The sequence below is a fragment of the Bos mutus genome, chromosome X (genome assembly GCF_027580195.1).
Source record: "Bos mutus isolate GX-2022 chromosome X, NWIPB_WYAK_1.1, whole genome shotgun sequence".
Lineage (NCBI taxonomy): Eukaryota > Metazoa > Chordata > Mammalia > Artiodactyla > Bovidae > Bos > Bos mutus.
In genome coordinates this window covers 62,112,532-62,132,752 of record NC_091646.1, presented here as the reverse complement: position 1 = coordinate 62,132,752, position 20,221 = coordinate 62,112,532, and the positions used below count along the sequence as shown (strand labels likewise).

General features: G+C 35.4%; 1 protein-coding gene across 2 annotated transcripts in view; it reads left to right on the top strand.

Moving 5' to 3' along the window:
- The window catches only part of LOC102284519 (sodium/hydrogen exchanger 2), a 125,129-nt gene that overhangs the window by 72,011 nt on the left and 32,897 nt on the right, over positions 1 to 20,221 (top strand). For both annotated transcript variants that reach the window (XM_070366039.1, XM_070366037.1), the window contains exons 6-7: positions 12,121 to 12,338; positions 17,002 to 17,198. In XM_070366039.1, coding sequence (XP_070222140.1) covers positions 12,121 to 12,338; positions 17,002 to 17,198 — 415 coding nt within the window. The remainder of the gene's footprint in view (positions 1 to 12,120; positions 12,339 to 17,001; positions 17,199 to 20,221) is intronic.

The window sequence follows — 20,221 nt, the reverse complement described above, 5'->3', positions numbered from 1 at the left end:
TTAGGCATTTATTTTGCCCATTTTACAGACCAGAAAACTCAAATTTAGAAGGATTAACTAATTTGCCTAAGGTTATGCCCCCTGGCAACTCTAAGAGCAGGGATTCACTCACACATCTGTCTGATTGCAGACCCCAATGCCTTAAAAAGTGAAAGTGTTTGTTGCTCAGTGGTGTCTGACTCTGCGACCTCATGGACTGTAGCCTCAAAATGGATTAAAGATCTAAATGTAAGACCAGAAACTACAAAACTTCCAGAGGAAAACATAGGCAAAACACTCTCATAACACTGTAACATAAAACACAGCAAGATCCTCTATGACTCACCTCCAAGAATAATGGAAATAAAAGCAAAAATAAAGAAATCGACATAATTAAACTTAAAAGCTTTTGCACAGTGAAGGAAACTGTAAACAAGGTGAAAAGACAGCTTTCAGAATGGGAGAAAATAATAGCAAATGAAGCAGCTGACAAGGAATTAATCTTAAAAATATACAAGCAGCTCATGCAGCTCAATACCAGAAAAATAAACAACCCAATAACAAAATAGGCCAAAGAACTAAACAGACATTTCTCTGAAGAAGACATACAGATGGCTAACAAACATGAAATGATGCTCAACATCACTCATTATCAGAGAAATGCAAATCAAAACCACAATGAGGTATCATTTCACGCCGGTCAGAATGGCTGCTATCCAAAAGTCTACAAACAATAAATACTGGAGAGGGTGTGGAGAAAAGGGAACCTTCTTACACTGTTGGTGGGAATGCAAACTTGTATAGCCACTATGGAGAACAGTGTGGAGATACCTTAAAAAATTTGGAATAGAACTGCCATATGACCCAGCAATCCCACTGCTGGGCATACACACTGAGGAAACCAGAATTGAAAGAGACACATGTATCCCAATATTCATCACAGCACTGTTTACAATAGCTAGGACATGGAAGCAACCTAGATGTTCATCAGCAGATAAATGGATAAGAAAGTTGTGACACATATACACAATGGAATATTAACTCAGCTATTAAAAAAAAACATATTTGAATTTAATTTCTAGATATTTTATAAATGTTAGCATTATTATGAAACCATCAAGAAGATATTTCCCCAACGTTTTATTATAGAAGCTTATGGAAACAAAGAATTATTGGTTTTGATTGGTTCTTGATACATAGAGATGCTTTTAGATATAGTTGAATCAATTAATATATCAAATACTTTTCATAAAGGCATACTATGATCTCATTTAACTTCATTACTGACTACTGCATTGGGACTGGAGTGTAAACAGTCACATCGAGTGAGGGCTCTCTCAGGTTAAAATGAATTCCAGTCAAACTTTTTTCATTGTCCCTGAGATACACTTTAATTAAAAAAAAAAAAAAAAAAGCAGACAAGTATTTATGAGCTCCTATATTCTCAGTGCTGGAGGGTAGAAAAGGTAGAAGAGGAGGCTGGCTTCATGACTCTCTCAGCACTGAAGACCTAGAGCCTGTAGCATTCCCTGCCTGCTTCCTTGTTTTGCTTTCCATAATAATTTCTTTTAATCTTTAATGCCACTTGATATTGCAGTTTCTTTTTTTAAACTTTGTATTGTGGTATAGCCAATTAAGAATGCAATAGTTTTAGGTGAACAGTGAAGGGGTCTAGCCATGCATCCACATGTATGCATTCTCCCCAAAACTCCCCTCCCATCCAAGCTGCCACATAACACTGAGCATAGTTTCTGATTCATATTAACTACTTAAATAGTGAAGACAATTTTAAACCAGCTACTCATTAAATCTTTTGTTACCAAACTCAGGTTCAGCTGCTTACATCTTTAAAGCCAGTACTGGGGACACAAGTGTTGGTTGGAAAGGAAAGTTCACTCTATTTAGGAGGCTGGCAACCTGGGGAGAAGGCAGACTTGTGTCCCAGAACCCATTCCAAAGATTCTGCTCTAGTCATGAAAGTTTTTAAAGGGGAAGCTAATCACAGTTAATCATTTCAGGATGGGATCAGAACCTTCATCACCTTTCACTGTGTGCAGACTTGCTGACTCTGTGTGATCTTTCTTTAGATGCTATCTCATTCATACAGTAACTGGGGAAAAGGTCTACTAATCAGTTAATTCTTCATTTTATTTTTCAGTCTAAGAAAAGAATCAACAAATAAGTTAAGGCATTATGTGATCAAAAGATTTGGGAGATATGCTTGGGACAGAGATTAATGAAGTAGGGAGGCACCTGGTATAAAAGCTGAGTTAAAATATAGCTACTAAAGTGATGAAACAAAGGAACTCTTGCAAAGAGCTACTCCCTGCAAAAATCTGTTTTTTTTTTTTTTTTTTTTGCAAAGAGCTTCTTACAATTTGACAGTTAAATTAAGTGCCTAGTAACCCAAGTTACAGTGCTGGGTTCTACATACACAATTTGTGTACAAAGATAAAATTCCCTTTTAATTATTAGAGCTTGCTGATACTTCAATACTGTATATCGTAAGGGTGAAAGCAGATAAGTGATTGAAGTTAATAGTCTAATAAGTGATCTAAAAAAAAAAAAAAACCAAACTGTTCTTTCTTTAAAATCCTTGTCATAGTATTTTTTTAAAACTATTGTTAGAACTTTATTACTAAGTGGCTGTACTTCAAAAAATACTATTCCTCTCTCTTTTTAAAATATTTTGCTGAAAGAAAACTTTGGAGTTTTATAGTGAAAATAGAAATAAAGAGTAAAAAGGGGTGAACAAAAGTCTGTTGGGTGACAGCTGATAGTGAAGGGAAAATAAATCAAAGAAATAGGGATAGGAAACTTTATAAAGTAGATGCAAATCATTGCCAAATTAGCCTTTGAGGAGTACCAAACTACAAGAACAGAAATGTAGTTTATGTAGGCAGGCTTCGTTTGTTTTGCATGGAGAACTACAGGAACCATATCTGATTATTACCGGTAAAGATTTGACACGGTTCTTTTCTGACACAAGTTTAAGACTGTAGATTCTAGTCCTAGTCATTACATAGAGAGGTGAATAGTTATAACAATTTTATAGCAATTTACTATTGCCCCATATAGAGTTTGTTATGTAAAGGGAAATCATAAGGTATGCAGAGTGTAAGAAATAAAACATACCTGAAATTGTTTGAGTCTAGTGAAGGCATATCTTTTTTGTGCTTCACTGTATTGCACTTTGCAGTTATTGCATATTTTACAAATTGAAGGCTTGTGACAATCCTGCATTGGGCAAGTCTATCAGCACCATTGATCTAATAGCATTTGCTCACTTCATGTCTCTGTGTCACATTTTGGTAATTCTTATAATATTTTGAGCTCTCCACTAACAGAAATATTACAACTCACTGAAGGCTCAGTTGATGGCTAGCATTTTTAGCAATACCAGCTTTTAAAATTAAAGTATGTACAATTGATTTTCAGAAATAATACTGTTGCATATGTAATAGGTTGCAGTACAAAGTAAACATAACTTTTTTTGTGCACTGGGAAACTACAGTCTGTGGGATTGCAAAGAGTCGGACATGACTGAGCAACTAACACTTGACTATATGGACGTTTGTAGGCAAAGTAATGTCTCTGTTTTTTAATATACTGTCTAGGTGTGCATAGTTTTTTCCAAGTAATAAGTGTCTTTTAATTTCATGGCTTTAATCACTGTCCACAGTGATTTTGGAGCCCAAGAAAATAAAGCCTGCCACTGTTTCCATTGTTTCCTCGTCTATTTGTTGTGAAGTGATGGGACTGGATGCCATGATCTTTATTTTTTTGAATGTTGAATTTTAAGCCAACTTTTTCACTCTTCTCTTTAATATTCTTCAAGAGGCTCTTTAATTCCTCTTCATTTTCTGCCATTAGGATGTTGTCATCTGCGTATCTGAGGTTATTGATATTTTTCCTGTAAATCTTGATTCCAACTTGTGCTTCATCCAGCTCGGCATTTCTCATGATGTACTCTGCATATAAGTTAAACAAGCAGGGTGATAATATACAGCCTTGATGTACTCTTTTCACAATTTGAAACCAGTCTGACATTTGATGTCTGATTCTCACTGTTGCTTCTTGACCTGCATACAGGTTTTGAAGGAGGCAGGTAACGTGGTCTGGTATTCCCATCTCTTTAAGAATTTCCCACAGTTGTGAGCCACACAGTCAAAGGCGTAAGTGTACTCAACGAAGCAGAAGTAGATGGATGTTTTTCTGGAATTCTCTTGCTTTTTCTACGATCCAACGAATGTTGGCAATTTGATCTCTGGTTCCTCTGTCTTTTCTATATCCGGATTGTATATCTGTAAGTTCTCGTTCCACATACTATTGAAGCTTAGCTTGAAGCATTTTGAGCATGGCCTTGCTAGCATGTGAAATGAGAGCAATCGTGTGGTAGTTTGAATATTCTTTGGCATTGGTTTTCTTTGGGGTTGGGATTTCAATTGACCATTCCCAGTCCTGTGGCCACTGCTGAGTTTTCCAAATTTTCTGGCATATTGAGTGAAGCACTTTCACAGCATCATCTTTTAGGATTTGAAATAGCCCAGCTTAAATTCCATCATTTTCACTAATTTTGCTCATAGTGATGCTTCCTAAGGCCCACTTGACTTCATACTCCAAGATGTCTGACGCTAGGTGAGTGATCACACCATTGTGTTTTCTGAGTCAATGAGATAATTTTGAAGAATTTTTCTGTGTATTCTTGTCCACTCTTCTTAATATCTTCTGCTTCTGTTATGTCCTTACTGTTTCTGTTCTTTATTGTGCCCACTTTTGCATGAAATGTTCCCTTGGTATCTCCAATTTTCTTGAAGAGATCTCTATTGTTTTCCTCTATTTATTTGTGTTGTTCACTTAAAAAGGCTTTCTTGTTTCTCTTTGTTATTCTTTGGAAATCTGCATTCATATGGGTATATCTTTCCTTTTCTCCTTTGCCTTTCACTTCTCTTCTTTACTCAGCTCTTTGTAAGGCCTCCTCAGACAACTATTTTGCCTTTTTGCATTTATTTTTTTGGGGTATGGTCTTGATCACCACATCCTGCACAATGTCACGAACCTCTGTCCATAGTTCTCCAGGCACTCTGTCTATCAGATCTAATCACTTGAATCTGTTTGTCACTTCCACTGTATAATCAGAAGGAATTTGATTTAGTTCATACCTGAATGGCCTAATCATTTCCCATACTTTCTTCAATTTAAGTCTGAATTTTGCAATAAGGAGTTCATGATCTGAGCTGTAGTCAGCTCCCTGTCTTGTTTTGGCTGACAGTGTAGAGATTCTCCATTTTTGGCTGCAAATAATATAAACAATCTGATTGTTTTGACTTTCTGCTGATGTCCATATGTAGAGTGTTCTCTTGTGTTGTTGGAAGAGAGTGTTTGCTATGACCAGTTCATTCTCTTGGCAAAACTCTGTTAGCCTTTGCCCTGCTTCATTTCGTACTCCAAGGCCAAACTTGCCTGCTACTCCAGGTACCTCTTGACTTCCTACTGTTACCTTCCAGTCCTGTATGAAGAAAAGGACATCTTTTGTTGTTGTTAGTTCTAGAAAGTCTCATAGCTTTTCATAAAACCATTCAACTTCACCTTTTTTGGCATTAGTGGTTGGGGCATAGACTTGGATTGCTGTGATACTGAATGGTTTGCCTTTGAAATGAACAAATATAATTCTGTCATTTTTGAGATTAGACCCAAGTACTGCATTTCAGACTCTTTTGTTGACTATGTGGGCTACTCATTTCTTCTAAGGGATTCCTGCCCACAGTAATAGATATAGTGTCATTAGATAAATTCACCCATTCTGGTTCATTTTAATTCACTGAATCCTAAAATGTTGATGTTCACTTTTGCCATCTCCTGTTTGACCACTTCCAATTTACCATGCTTCATGGACTTAAGATCCCAGGTTCCTATGCAATATTGTTCTTTATAGAATTGAACTTTATTTCTATCACCAGTCACATCCACAACTGGGTGTGGTTTTCGCTTTGCCTCCATCCCTTCATTCTTTCTGGGGTTATTTCTCCACTCTTCTCCAGTAGCATATTGGGCACTTACTGACCTAAGGAGTTCATCTTTCAGTGACATATCTTTTTGCCTTTTCATCCTGTTCATGGGGTCCTCAAGGCAAGAATACTGAAGTGGTTTACCATTCCCTTCTCCAGTGGCCCATGTTTTGTCAGAACTCTCCATATGACCCATCTATCTTAGGTGGCCCTACATGGCATGGCTCATAGTTTCATTAAATCAGACAAGGCTATAATCAAAGCAATCAGTTTAGTTAGTTTTTTTTTAATTGTTGTTTCCATTCTGTCTGTCTTTTGATGGATAAAGATAAGATGCTTGTGGAAGCTTCCTGATGGCAGGGACTGGCTGTGGGTGAATCTGTGTCTGGGTCTGATGGGCCTGGCCATGATTAGTAAATCTTTAATCCAATTTTCTGTTGATGGGTGGGGCTGTGTTCCCTTCCTGTAGTTTTGCCTGAGGCCAAACTATGGTAGGCACAATGGCAGTAATGGTGACCTCCTTCAAGAGGTATTATGCCAGGACTGTTGTATTCAGTGCCCCTGACCCCACGGCAGTCCGCTGTCAACCCATGCCACAGCTGGAGACTCCTGGACACTCATAGGCAAGCCAATCTCAGTCTCTTGTGGGGTCACTGCTCCTTTCTCCTGGGTCCTGGTGTGCACAATGTTTTGTTTGTGCCCTCTAAGAGTCTGTTTCCCCAGTTCTCTGGACATTCTGTAATCAAATCCCACTGGCCTTCAAAGTCAAATTCCCCGGGGCTTCTCAGTCCCTTTGCCAGATCCCCAGGTTGGGAAATCTACTGTGGGCCCTAGAAATTTCACAACAAAACTTAAGTGGTATAATTGTTCTCCAGTTTGTGAGTTGTCTGCTCAGGGGCTCTATGGTGGGGCTCACACACCATGCCTTCTAGATCTGCTGCAGCCAGTGCCCCTGTCGCTGTGCCAGGCCACTGCTGACCCATGCCTCTGCAAGAGACACTTAAACACTCAAGAGTGAAAGGTTGTTGTTGAACCATGCAGAGATGCCAGGATTCTTGGCCCCCAGAGGAGAAGAATTCAATCCAGGGCCAGAGACGAGGCTTGATCACTCAGAGCTTTTATGGAATAAAGTTTTATTAAAGTATAAAGGAGATAGAGAAAGCTTCTGACATAGGCATCAGAAGGGGGCAGAAAGAGTACCCCTCTGCTAGTCTTCAGCTGGATGTTATACAGTCATTAGCAGTCTGTTAATGAAAGAAAGGAATGTCTTAAAACTCAGAATGGCACCAAACCCCTTACCCATAAGATGCATTTTGGGATTATCTTTGCACCAAATGGTTCATCTGGGCCATAAAATGATTAACTTGAATCTTGAAGAAGAGCAGATCACCATACAAATAGTTTAATTTACATAGATTAGGGGAACAATATCTGAATATAACATACTGGTTTGTCAAGTAGGTTCTGAGCCAAGAGGCAGAACCGACTTGAAGATAGAGTTTGGGGTAAATGCATAGTATATTAGCATAGTTTAAGGTAAACATTTCTATAAGAGAAATGCATTGATTATCTCTAGGTTTGAGAATAGTTAACTTCAGGTGAAACCAGGTGTCATGGCAACAGAGTATTTTAAGAGAAACCTCTTTTTAAATTTGTATGGAGAAGGAAAAAATATCGCTAGTTTGTTTCCTCCTGCTGCTTAAGAGAGATAAAAATATGACACTTGCAGGCTATTTTCTCCTTTTGGAGACCCCTGGCCTTCCTGCCTGTTACCCTCTCAAGGGCATGTCTGGATGAGTCTCTTGTGGGGTCCTTGCATCCTGGTGTTCACAAGGTTTTGTTTGAGCCCTCTGAGCATCTCTGGTGGATATGGAGTTTGATTCTAAATGCTATGTCACCCCTCCTACCATCTTCTTGGCACTTCTCCTTTGCCCTTGGACATGGGTTATCTTTTTTTTTTTTTTTTTGGTGGGACCCAACATTTTGTAAAAGTTGTTCAGCAGTGAGCTGCAATTTTGGAGTCTTCAATGGAGAAGATTAGCACACATCCTTCTACTCTGCCATCTTGTTTAACACATTAGAAAGCAGAGCCGTTACTTTGCTGACAAAGGTCCATATAGTCAAAGCCATGACTTTTCCAGTAGTCAAGTATGAATGTGAGAGTTGGACCATAAGGAAGGCTGAGCACCAAAGAACTGATGCTTTTGAACTGTGGTGTTGGAGAAGACTCTTGAGAGTCCCTTGGACTGCAAGGGGATCAAACCAATCAATCCTAAAGAAAATAAACCCTGAATATACATTAGAGGTACTGATGCTGAAGCTGAAGCTCCATGAGTTTAGCCACCTCATGCAAATAACTGACTCATTGGAAAAGACCCTGATGTTGGGAAAGATTAAAGGAAGGAGGAGAGGGGACGACAGAGGTTGAGATGGTTGAATGGCATCACTAACTCAATGGACATGAGTTTGAGCAAGCTCCAGGAGATGATGAAAGACAGGGAAGGCTGTTGTGCTGCAGCCCATGGGGTCACAAAGAGTCAGACATGACTGAGTGACTGAACAATAACATGGTAGAAAACAGACAAGAAAGAAAAATACAATTTATCTTTAAAAATAATTAATTTATATGCAAATTGTATTTCTAACTTAATATATGTACTGTCAGAGTGACATTTTTTTTTTTCTTAAGATCATAAAGTGATTCAGAGTAGGGACTTGTTTGGGGTGAAAATCACACAATGCACCATACCTCTCAGTAAATATTAAGCAGTTTATCAACTGTGAATTGCTTTAGATGTGGTCATAGTGCGTGTAAGTTGGCAATAATATATTCTGGGTAATATTTTAATTAGTTACCAAACCTAAGATAATCAAAGATGCAAATGAAGAACTTTCTTGTGCCAAAAGACACCAGGCAGCATGTAGTATTTCAGGGATTTCAGCTCATCCTCTATGTAAATCTTACTCTGAGATTTTCATTATTCCATTTCTCTCAAAGAATCACAAATTGACCCACAAGAATGGACCTTTGTGGCTATTGAGCTGCTTTCTTTTCTTTCTTTCTTTTCTTTTTTTTTAACAGAATAGGATATGAGAATAAAACCTGCATGTAACAGGTTGGAAAACAAGAAATTTATGATATTTATCAAGTAACCAAATGCTATTTTTAGAAAAAATTATTAAACATAGTGAAAGTATTAAGGGAATACATTCTATTGAGTTTAATTAGCACTTGACAGTTCACTTAAAGCTTTTGATTCCCAATTATTTTAGATATTTCAAACATTATCCAGGAATTGTTTTAAAATATATTAAAAAAATAAAATTTCAATAGCCAAATAAAACTGGTCATTCATGAGACACCTACACTTATACAGGAACTCAGTTTTTGCCTTCAAAATTTGCCCAAAGAACTATAACTGAAAGGAAAATTCTACAAAAGATTGAGAGCAGATAGTTGTCTATTACATTTTAAAAGGCTCGTAATTTACTAGTTGACCAAGCCTATTTACCTAAAGTAGTTGAGAGTAAAATGAAAATAGAGCAATTAAAAACATTAAAAACTGTTGGCCTAGAACACTGAACTTCATCATGGAACTCTTCCAGTTTCTGGAAAAAAATCCAAAGGAAGGAACACTAGGTAACAATGGCAGGAAAGACATCTCTTTAGAACTAAATTTACTAGAAAGAAAAATGCAACTTGAAAGAGAAAACCAACATATGTTGGTAATAATACTTGATTTTAAGTATAATAAATAATTTGAAATTATCTCTTCAAAAATTGAAATTATGAACTGAAAAAGTCTTTTTTTTAATTTTATTTTTTAACTTTACAATATTGTATTGGTTTTTATGTAAGCTGTTGTGAGGAGAAAAGAAATGAAAAGTCAGAGAAGCTTCTTATTCTATTTCTTTCAAAGTGAAACAGTTAATATTGTTTCTTAAAAAAAAAAAAAGAGGGGTTTATATTGGGCTGATGCTGAATGTCAGAGTATTTCAATACCCAATTAATGATAGAAAAATAAAAAGCAAGTCAATAAGAAAGGTAACCAACTTCCGAAACAAATGGAAAAGTAAAACATCATGTTGATTAAATATGTCACACTTAAAAAAACATTGATCATCATTCACACAAATGAAATATATTGTGTATATTTAAAATATATATCAAGGTGGTCAAGGACGTGGGCTCTAGAGACTGATTAGATTCAATCCCAGAGCTGCTACTTTCAAGCCAAGTGATCTTAAGAAAGTTATTTAATTTCTCCTGGCCTCATTCACCTGTGACATAGCAATAGTAACAATGTCTATCTCATAAATATGATTGTGAAAATTAACTGAGATAAAATAGATAAAATACCTGTAAGACATAGTTGCCACAAAATAAGCACATACATATGTTAGCTACACTTACTGGCATTTTAAATCATTAACTATCTTAAATCAGTGTGCCTCTAACTGAATTCCCTGGGTTTAATCTGGCTGAAGCAATCCAAGAGGGCTTGTGGTAACTATAAGTAGAAATGTCAATCAGTTATTACTGATATTAAGGGAGCTGAAGGTGAATCAGTCTTTTAAACTCTCCTTTGTGAGTGCAGGTTTAACCAAAACTGAAATGTTTAAAAACTTTATTGGATTATAGTACATTTACAATATTATGTTAGTTTTAAGTGTACATAAAGTGATTCAGTTATATATATATATATATATGTGTGTGTGTGTGTGTGTGTGTGTGTGTATGTATATATATACATATATATATATATATACATATAAAATAGAAAAATAATGTATATCTATACATCTAGATCCTTGCTCAACACTGCTTTACCTACTACTTTGTGTTATTCGTATGGTAATCCTTTGACCATTTTCAGTGTAGATTGGTTTAAACTAAGGATTAGCAGCTCATGGTTTTTATACCTTGAGTATCACAAGATTTATTATTGTTTGTATAGTCTGGACTAGTCCTGAGCAAAAACGTAGATTTACAAAGCTGACCCATATTCTTCTCTGACTGTGTCTCAGATTCCTAGTTTGGCATTCTTACCCTTAAGGCTTTTAATGTGAGCCATTTTCTGGGAGTTTTGCATTTTGAAAGGCTGTATTAGAGGTAGTAGAACATGTTTCTTCTCTAAAATTCATGCAATTGTGTGCATATCTATCACTCCTCCCCACGTCTTCAGCAGAGAGTAATTTAAAAATAATTTATCATGGGGTGGCAATAGGTTATTGCTCATCTCATATACAATGTTTTTCTCCCTTCCCCGCTCCCCAGTTGTTAAGAAAATATCTAAATATCTGACCCTTAAATTAATAACAGTGGGAAGGCAATAAATCATTTTGGTGGATTGAAAGGTGCAACGAAATACTCTAGAGTAAGGCTTGGAAAAGATTATTCAACAGGAATATAACAACATAATCTTGAAAGCATAGTGAATCGAATAAAACAGTAAAACACTCCCTGACTATCAAAAATTGCTTTATTTATAACAGTAGTGCTTTAGAGGCTACAAGTATGTGTTATTTCTCATATTAGCCCTTGCCTCTTAGCATATTTGCTGCCAACTAATTATTAGAACCTGTCAGTGCAACCCTATTTAAAGAAGACTGATTAGGCAGTGGGCTTCCCTGGTGGCTCAGACTACAAAGAATTTGCCTGCAATGATGGAGACCTGGGTCTGAGCCCTGGGACAGGAAGATCCCCTGCATAAGGGAGTGGATACCCATCCAGTATTCTTGCCTGGAGAATCCCATGGACAGAGGAGACTAGCAGGCTAGGGTCCATGGCGTTGCAAAGAGTCGGACAAAACTGAGTGACTAAACGCTGAATGACTGACTTATTAGACAATGTTAAAGATGATAAAGCAGATACATTATTCTCAGCACACAAAAGGACACAGAAGCTGTCATTTATTTTGAAAATTAAGCGTTTGATTGTCTTAGAAATGTTATTGTATAAATTCTGAGGAAATGGCATTGTTTTTTTTTTTTTTTTTATGTTCTGGAATGGAGTAAGGCATCTAGAGTAACAGAGACCCTAGTTTAGTCCTCAACAACATTTGTGTGATCACTTTCTCTTAAAGTTAAATGCAAATATTTACTCTTACACATTTTTTCCCCTCTTCTTTAGAATTATTGCCTGTGCTATGAGCATGAAACGCTATGTGGAAGCTAACATTTCTCAGAAATCCCATACCACTATCAAGTACTTCATGAAGATGTGGAGCAGTGTTAGTGACACTCTTATCTTCATCTTCCTTGGTGTTTCTACCATTGGAAATAACCACGAATGGAACTGGCCTTATATTTGTTTCACTGTCATTTTCTGTCTTATTTGGAGAGCATTAGGTATGGTGAACATTGCTTTTTTATGTAAAATGTGTCAGCTTGTTTTGAGATTGCATTAGAAACAAGAAATTTAAAATTCCAATATGTTTATTTGCTTTACTTCTCATAAGTAGACTGTTTTCTATTCTTCACTTATGCAGGGGCTCCATAATAGCAAGGTTAAGAAACTGGCTCTAAAATCAGACTGAGTTCAAATTCTAGCTTCACTACATAGCCTTTTGACTTTGAAAAAAAATCATATAATCATGCTAGCAGTAACAGTCCTTAACTGTAAAATGAGAATCGTTGACACTATAAACTTTTGCCAACTATTGTGAGAATTATATGATACAATGTAATCAAAGAGTTTAGCATACAGCCTGGTACACTTTAATACTACTATTATTGGGCTTTCCAGGTGACACCAGTGGTAAAGGATCTGCCTCCAATGCAGGAGATGCAAAAGACCTGAATTTGATCCATAGATAGGGAAGATCCCTGGAGCAGGAAATGGCAACCCCCTTCAGTGTTCTTGTCTGGAAAATTCCATAGATGGAGGAACCTGGCTGGCTGGCTGCAGTCCATGGGGTCACAAGGAATTGGAAATGACTGAGTACCCACGCAGGCCTGCAAACCCTCTTCTAACCCAGTGTTTACATTAAAAAAAAATATTTACTCCACAGCTTAATTGTTACTTAAACTGAGCTGTCTCTTTAATCTTACACGTTGTAGTGTATATAGGAATGCAGTTTATGGTTTATCATATTTTTTGACATTTCTATCTCTATTTTCCACATCCTCAACACATGAACAAAATCATTGTAGACCTTTCTTTGGAGACTATGAACCTTACCCTAGCAACACTAAGGGGGACATTAGGGAATTTGCTTGTAATTTTAAGAATGAATAATAAGACTGGCCAGAGTATGCTTTATTGTCTATTGAAATGTATTTAGGTTGGCATTAACAGTGAAACTATAAGCTAAATGTTATGCAAGTTCACAGAAGGCAATTTCTAATTTATTCTGAGCCCACTGGAAAATCTCACTAGAATTATAAAATATTATTTTTAATCTAAATGTCTTTTTAAATAAAATTGAACAAAAAGTCTACTTTGTGCTCATGTGCTATAAAAAAATAGCTGATGGAAACAAAAATGCCAAGAATAACCGAAAATGTTTTCCTATAAAATGTTAAGACCTACAGTCTCCCAAAGCAATAGAAATAAAAGCAGAAATAAATGAATGGGACTGAATCAAATTTAGAAGCTTTTGCACAGCAAAAGAAACCATAAGCAAAACAAAAAGACAGTCTATGGAATGGGATAAAATATTTGCAAATGGTGTGACTGACAAGGGATTAATTTCCAAAATATACAAATACAAATACAAATTCCAAAATATACAAATACAAATACAAATTCTAAAATATACAAATACAAATTCCAAAATATACAAAAGCAAAATATACAAATACAAATACAAATTCTAAAATACACAAATACAAATTCCAAAATATACAAATACAAAATATACAAATGTATAACTCAATGACAAAAAACAACTCAATCAAAAAATGGGCAGAAGACCTAAACAGACATTTCTCCAAAGAAGACATACAGATGGACAATAGGCACATGAAAAGATGCTCAAAATTGCTAATTATTGCTAAGTCACTGAGTCATGTCCAACTCTTTGCCACCCCATGGACTGCAGCACACCAGGCTCCTCTGTTCTCCACTATCTTCCTGAGTTTTCTCAAATTCATGTCCATTGAGTCAGTGGATGTTAATTATTAGAGAAATACAAATCAAAACTACAATGAGATAGCATTTCACATTGGTGAAAATAACCATCATTAAAAATCTACAGATAACAAATACTGGAGAGGGGATTGAGAAAAGGGAAATCTCAGTCACTTTTGGTGGGAATGTAAATTGGTACAACTACTATGGAGAATGATATGGAGTTTCCTCAGAAATCTAAAAACAAAGCTATCATATGATCCAGCAATCCCACTCCTGGGCATATATCTGGAGAAAACCATAATTCAAAAAGGTACATGCACCCCAATGTTCATTGCAGCACTATTTATAATAGCCAAGACATAGAAGCAACATAAATGTCTATTGACAGATGGATGGATAAAGAAGATTTGGTACATGTATACAATGGAATACTGCTCAGCCATAGAAGAGAATGAATACTATTTGCAGTAACATGGATAGACTTAGAGGTTATCATACCAAGTTTAGTATGTTTATATCATACTAAATTTATGTCATATGATATCACTTAAAAGTAGAATTTAAAATGTGATACAAATGAACTTATTTATGAAACAGACTCACAGACATAGAAAGAGATCTATAGTTACCAAAGGAGAAAAGGGAGGGAAGAGGAATAAATCATGAGTTTGGAATTAGCAGATACAAACTACTATATATAAAATAAACAACAGCATCCTACTTTATAGTACAGATAATTATATTCAATATCCTATAATAAACCATAATGGAAAAGGACATGAAAAAGAATATATATATGTATAAGTGAACCACTTTGCTGTGCAAAAAAAATAACACAACACTATAAATCAACTATATTTCAATTGAAAAAAAAAAGAGTAGTAAAATTTTAAGGCCTAGTAAAAGCAAACATTAAAGATGAACACCAGGATTTCTATAGGTTTGTAAATGTATCTTTTTTAATTTATTAATTTCTTATTGAAGGATAATTGCTTTACAGAATTTTGCTGTTTTCTGTCAAACCTGAACATGAATCAGCAATAGGTATACATATATCCCCTTCCTTTTGAAACTTTGTGTGAAAATTCATGAGATGAAACAAATCTTCTGTCCAATACCATTTTATTTCTAAATTATAATGTGTAGAAAATTGCTACATCTGGTATGAGAAGAGAAAAGGAAAAGATCTTTATCATAAATCAATGAAGTATCTGTACTTCCTTTAAGCCATCATGATTTAGGTTAATTTTGTGCCTAAATAGACAGAGGAAAGATGAGCTAAATACAGGCCATAGGGGGCCATATTTTTCCCCCCTTTGGATTTTAGCTATATTAAATGATGTATATTTTTTGTAAGTCTGTTAAATTGGAAGGTTTCAGTGGAATATTTTCATTCCTTTGGTTTGGGAATCCACATAGAATGAATAATAAAATTATAAAGTTAGCATTCTGACAATGTCAATATGACTGAAGCAATTCACCTCAGTTGTCCAAAATGCAATTTGACTCAAAATATGCTGGATGAATTTCTATTTAATCAAAATGATAACTTGGCCTCAAATATAATGTCACTAGCCTTGAATTCTGGTAACTATACAAAATAAGAGTGATTAGAAATTTTATTACATATATTTAGGCATCATTGGAACATATTAAATGTTCAAGTGTCAATAAAGTAGTTATTATTAGAAATAATAATAATGTAAACAGTCATGTGTGGCTTTGAAAGGTTTTATCCAAAGTGTTAGGAATTATTTTCTCTGGATGGGTGGGAATATAGGTGCTATATGCTGCATTTGCATATTTGTATTTTTCTCTAAAAGCTACCTTTACTTTTATAGTAATATGAAAGAAAATTAAAAGAGCTAAAGAGACAGTTTTTAAAAGATAATTAAAAGATCTTATACTTTCACTGGACTTAGTTCTCATTTATTTTAATTATGACTCCTCTAATAATTTGACTATGCTTTCATTTTCTGGAACTGTTTAAAATATATCGATTGAATTAAAATGTTTTTAAAAACAGAAAAATGAACCAAGATTCTTAGTCATATACAGAGGCTGCAAGACTACTCCCATGGCTCTCCAAATTGCTGATACCATACTACAATGAAGAGGATATGATATTTTTTCCAAACAAATCAATTTTGGCTAAATTTTCTGCTGGCCAACTTATTTCAGCTCAAATTTTGTGTAAGAATCCCTACTTTCAGCCCACTTGGCAAGGAATTTTGCCTTTTTGGTCTTGAGGTAAATTATCTGCTAAAGTCATTCACAATAAGATACTCAAAACATAATCACTGGGAGTAAAATCTGTGGGACAAAAGTTTAACTGGCGCCCTTCAAATAGTACTGGTACATGAGAAAATACTTCTCTTGTGCTTAAGGCTACTTTTTGAGACTACCAACAAATGTGAGAAGTAAAAATCTTTGGCTGAGACTTGAATCTCAGAACTCTAGATTCTGGGTGACAGGGGAAAAACAAATCTTGTTTTTGAAGCCTTGAGGAATATGGAATCCTGGCTCACTAAAGATTAAAACCAACACAGGTCACATTACTTAACATTTAGTTCACTAGTTGGGTCTACTCACTAGCATTTATAAGACTGAAGAGAAATGTTATATTCTGTTTGTAGAGACTACATTTGCAGAATGCCCCGGATTAGTCCACATAGGCCTAAAGAAGAGAAATGCACTGCTTTCATTCTAAAAAAATGAAAAGAATCAAAGGAAAAACCAAAACATAAACAATATAAAATGTAGCTGTTTAAAGAAATCTCTCTGAGGAAATAAACCTTTTAATAGTTTAGCTCATTTAGGCTTTTAAATTATTCATTACAAATCCTTAGAATTTCAATCTAGTTTAACACTATCATATTTGTAGCATTTCCTTCTGTTGATTAATTACTCAAATATTCTTCTTATTGAAAAATTTAGGAGTTCTTGTGCTGACTTTCTTCGTGAACAAATGTCATGTGAATACAGTCACCAGAAAGGACCAATTTATTATAGCCTATGGAGGTCTGAGGGGAGCAATCTGTTTCTCCCTTGTTTTTCTGCTCCCGGAGTTTTCCAGAAAGAAGCTCTTCATTGCAGCAACCACAGTTGTTATCCTCTTTACTGTTATTGTTCAGGTAAACAAAACAAAATAGTACAATTTGAAATCTTCCACTTACATGGATATGAATGGTCCAGCATTCTCTTTCTAGGTCTTGAACTGCGTTATATTTAGGAGAGACAATTATAGCATGTGAAATAGTCTTTACCATAACTTAAACAGAACATTTGCTGAAGCTGAGATATTTCTTTTTAAAGCAATAGGGGAATGGATGAAGGTACCTTTTATTTAAGTAGCTGACACCAATAGTTTTACAACAAGTAAAACTTGCATTTTAGCTACTTAAAAAGGTAAGGTGCAGAGGAGGAAATAAATGAAATGCTTTAAGAATTTAATTCTAAAGAAGCTTTTCTCTTGAATTTTCTCTTTATCCTGTCCATATCATTATTCTCTTTAATTCCCAATTTACTACAGTTTGATTTTATACAGCTGGCCAAAAGAATATTGGAAAAAAATATCTAAAAACCTATTAAGCAACTTAATGAGATAGTATTTCAAATTTTGGCTAAAATGTTTTAACTAGAATAATGATGGTGGATGTGTGTGTGTGTGTGTGTGTAGTGGGAGAAGACAAGTCAGAAGATATGAATTTGGCAGGCTTCCCTTTAAAATTATATCTCTAGAATGGGTGAGATAATTCCGTAGGCTTTGAATGTTTTATTTTGTTTGTAAATGACTAAGATTGAGCATTTATAAATTTCATTGAAAACTTAATGAATTTTATTAAACCTGTCCCTAATCAAATTGTGCTTTTTTTGATTAACTGATTTTCACTTTGATATGTGTCAGGTAGCACAATGCTACTTCAGAATACAAAGTCATTTTAAAGAATAAACTGACAATTCCTATATGTTTTGGAATTATTACTTAATATCTCTGATACTTTATCAATAATCATCATGAAATGAAATGAAATGTTAGTCACTCTGTCATGTTTGGCTGTTTGCAACCCCATGGCCTGGGGCTAACTGGGCTCCTCTGTCCATGGAATTCTCCAGGCAAGAATATTGGAGTGGGTTGCCATTCCCTTCTGCAGGAGATCTTCCCGATCCAGGATTTGAACCCGGATCTCCTGCACTGTAGGCAGACTCTTGACTGTCTGAGTCACCAGGGAAGCTCTCTAATATTCTCCTTTGATTTTACATTTCCTCCAAGTATTCAAATGCATCTTACTCCTAGAGACTTCATCATTTGACATTTACATTTTCCCATTGATTAGTACTATAATCTATTTAAGACCCTAACTGGGGACTTAAATCCCATGGACAGAGGAGCCTGGTAGTCTGCAGTCCATGGGGTCGCTAAGAGCCGGACACGACTGAGCGACTTCACTTTCACTTTTCACTTTCATGCATTGGAGAAGGAAATGGCAACCCGCTCCAGTGTTCTTGCCTGGAGAATCTCAGGGACGGTGGAGCCTGATGGGCTGCCGTCTATGGGGTTGCACAGAGTCGGACACGACTGAAGTGACTTAGCAGCAGTAGCAGCAGATGTTTTGAAGGGATATTGTTGGATGATTGCAGTTGTAGACAAATTGTACAATGGAGAACTTCTCATGTTATTCTAGTACCATCTAGTGGTGAAAATACTTGCAGAAATTTAAATTTTGTTTGAGAATGAAGACCCATTGGGGAGAAAAGGGCAAAAGTACTATATATATATATATATATATTTTTTTTTTTTTTTCTTAGATATTGATAAAATTGCCATGATATGCTTCAGGTAAATGAGTGCCTGGCACACTATCAATAGAACATGTCTTTGTAGTTTTCTGTCTGTGATATAATGGAAATATTCTGATTTGGCCAATTTTACCCCATTCTTTTTGAGGGGAAAGGAGTACTAAAGTTGAAATCCAAGACCTGGTTGCTAATCACAACTTCATTCCAGATGAGCTTTCTAATCTCAGACATTTAAATGATTACTCAGTATTCTTTTTTTTTTTTTTTTTGTAGAAAGAGGATACAGGACTTATCTTTCAGAGCTGTTTTGTTATAAAGATTAAATAATAATATAAATTTAAAAGTCTTTGTATTTATAAGATGATATTGTTATTATCACTATGACTGAGCACACTTAAGTTATCTTCACACATTGTGTCAGTTTATCAGTTCCACTTACCTACAATTTGGATTCTGCCCTCACTGTTCCACCAAAATTATTTTTGCCAAAAGGTCTCTGCTGGCTTCCAAAGGGCTTCCCTGGTAGTTCAGATAGTAAAGAATCTTCCTGCCATGCAGGAGACCATCAAAATTCCAAGTTATGACGTCTTTTGTCCTAACATTATAAAACTTGTCAGCAGAGTTTCATACAGTTTAAAACTTCTTTCTTGAAATGTTTTCTTTTTTGCTTTTCTTAACATCATACCCTCTTAGTGTTTCTGTCTTTCTGGGAATTTGCTGGATGATCCTTTTCTGTTGGGTCTCTAAATAGGAGAGTTCTCCAGTATTAGGTCCTGGACATTCAATTCTCACTATACTTTTTCATTAGATGTTTATATTCATTTTCATGGCTTCAAGTACAATATAAATTCTGATGACTTCTAAATGTTTGTCTCCAGATCAGCTATCTACTCTGAGGTCTAGATAATTGCATTCAACTATTATGTCATACTTCCACTTGGATGTCTCACAAGAACATCACAGCTGTGAACTGTAAAAAAAAAAAAAAAAAAAAAAAAGCCTAAAAATTGTGAGTTATGTTTTATGTAGGAAGCTTACTGAGAACCAAAGCCTGGGAAAAAGCCTCTCAGATACCTCTGAGAAAGTGTTGAAAAGTGGTAAGAGAGGAGCCAGGATATATAGGAGCTTTGGCTGAAAAAAAAAAAAAAAAGAAAAGCATGTTGTCCAATATAAAAACATTGCTAATTACAAAAAACAAACATCTCAAGTTAATGATTTCAGTGCTTTTCTATATATGGGAAGATGAAAAAGTCTGAATGCCTTGAAATTATTCCTTAGATACGCATCTTAATTTTCCAGGGGCAGTGTCCTGTTTTTTTGTTTTTTTTTTTTTCATTCTGAATTCCCCTAAGGGCAT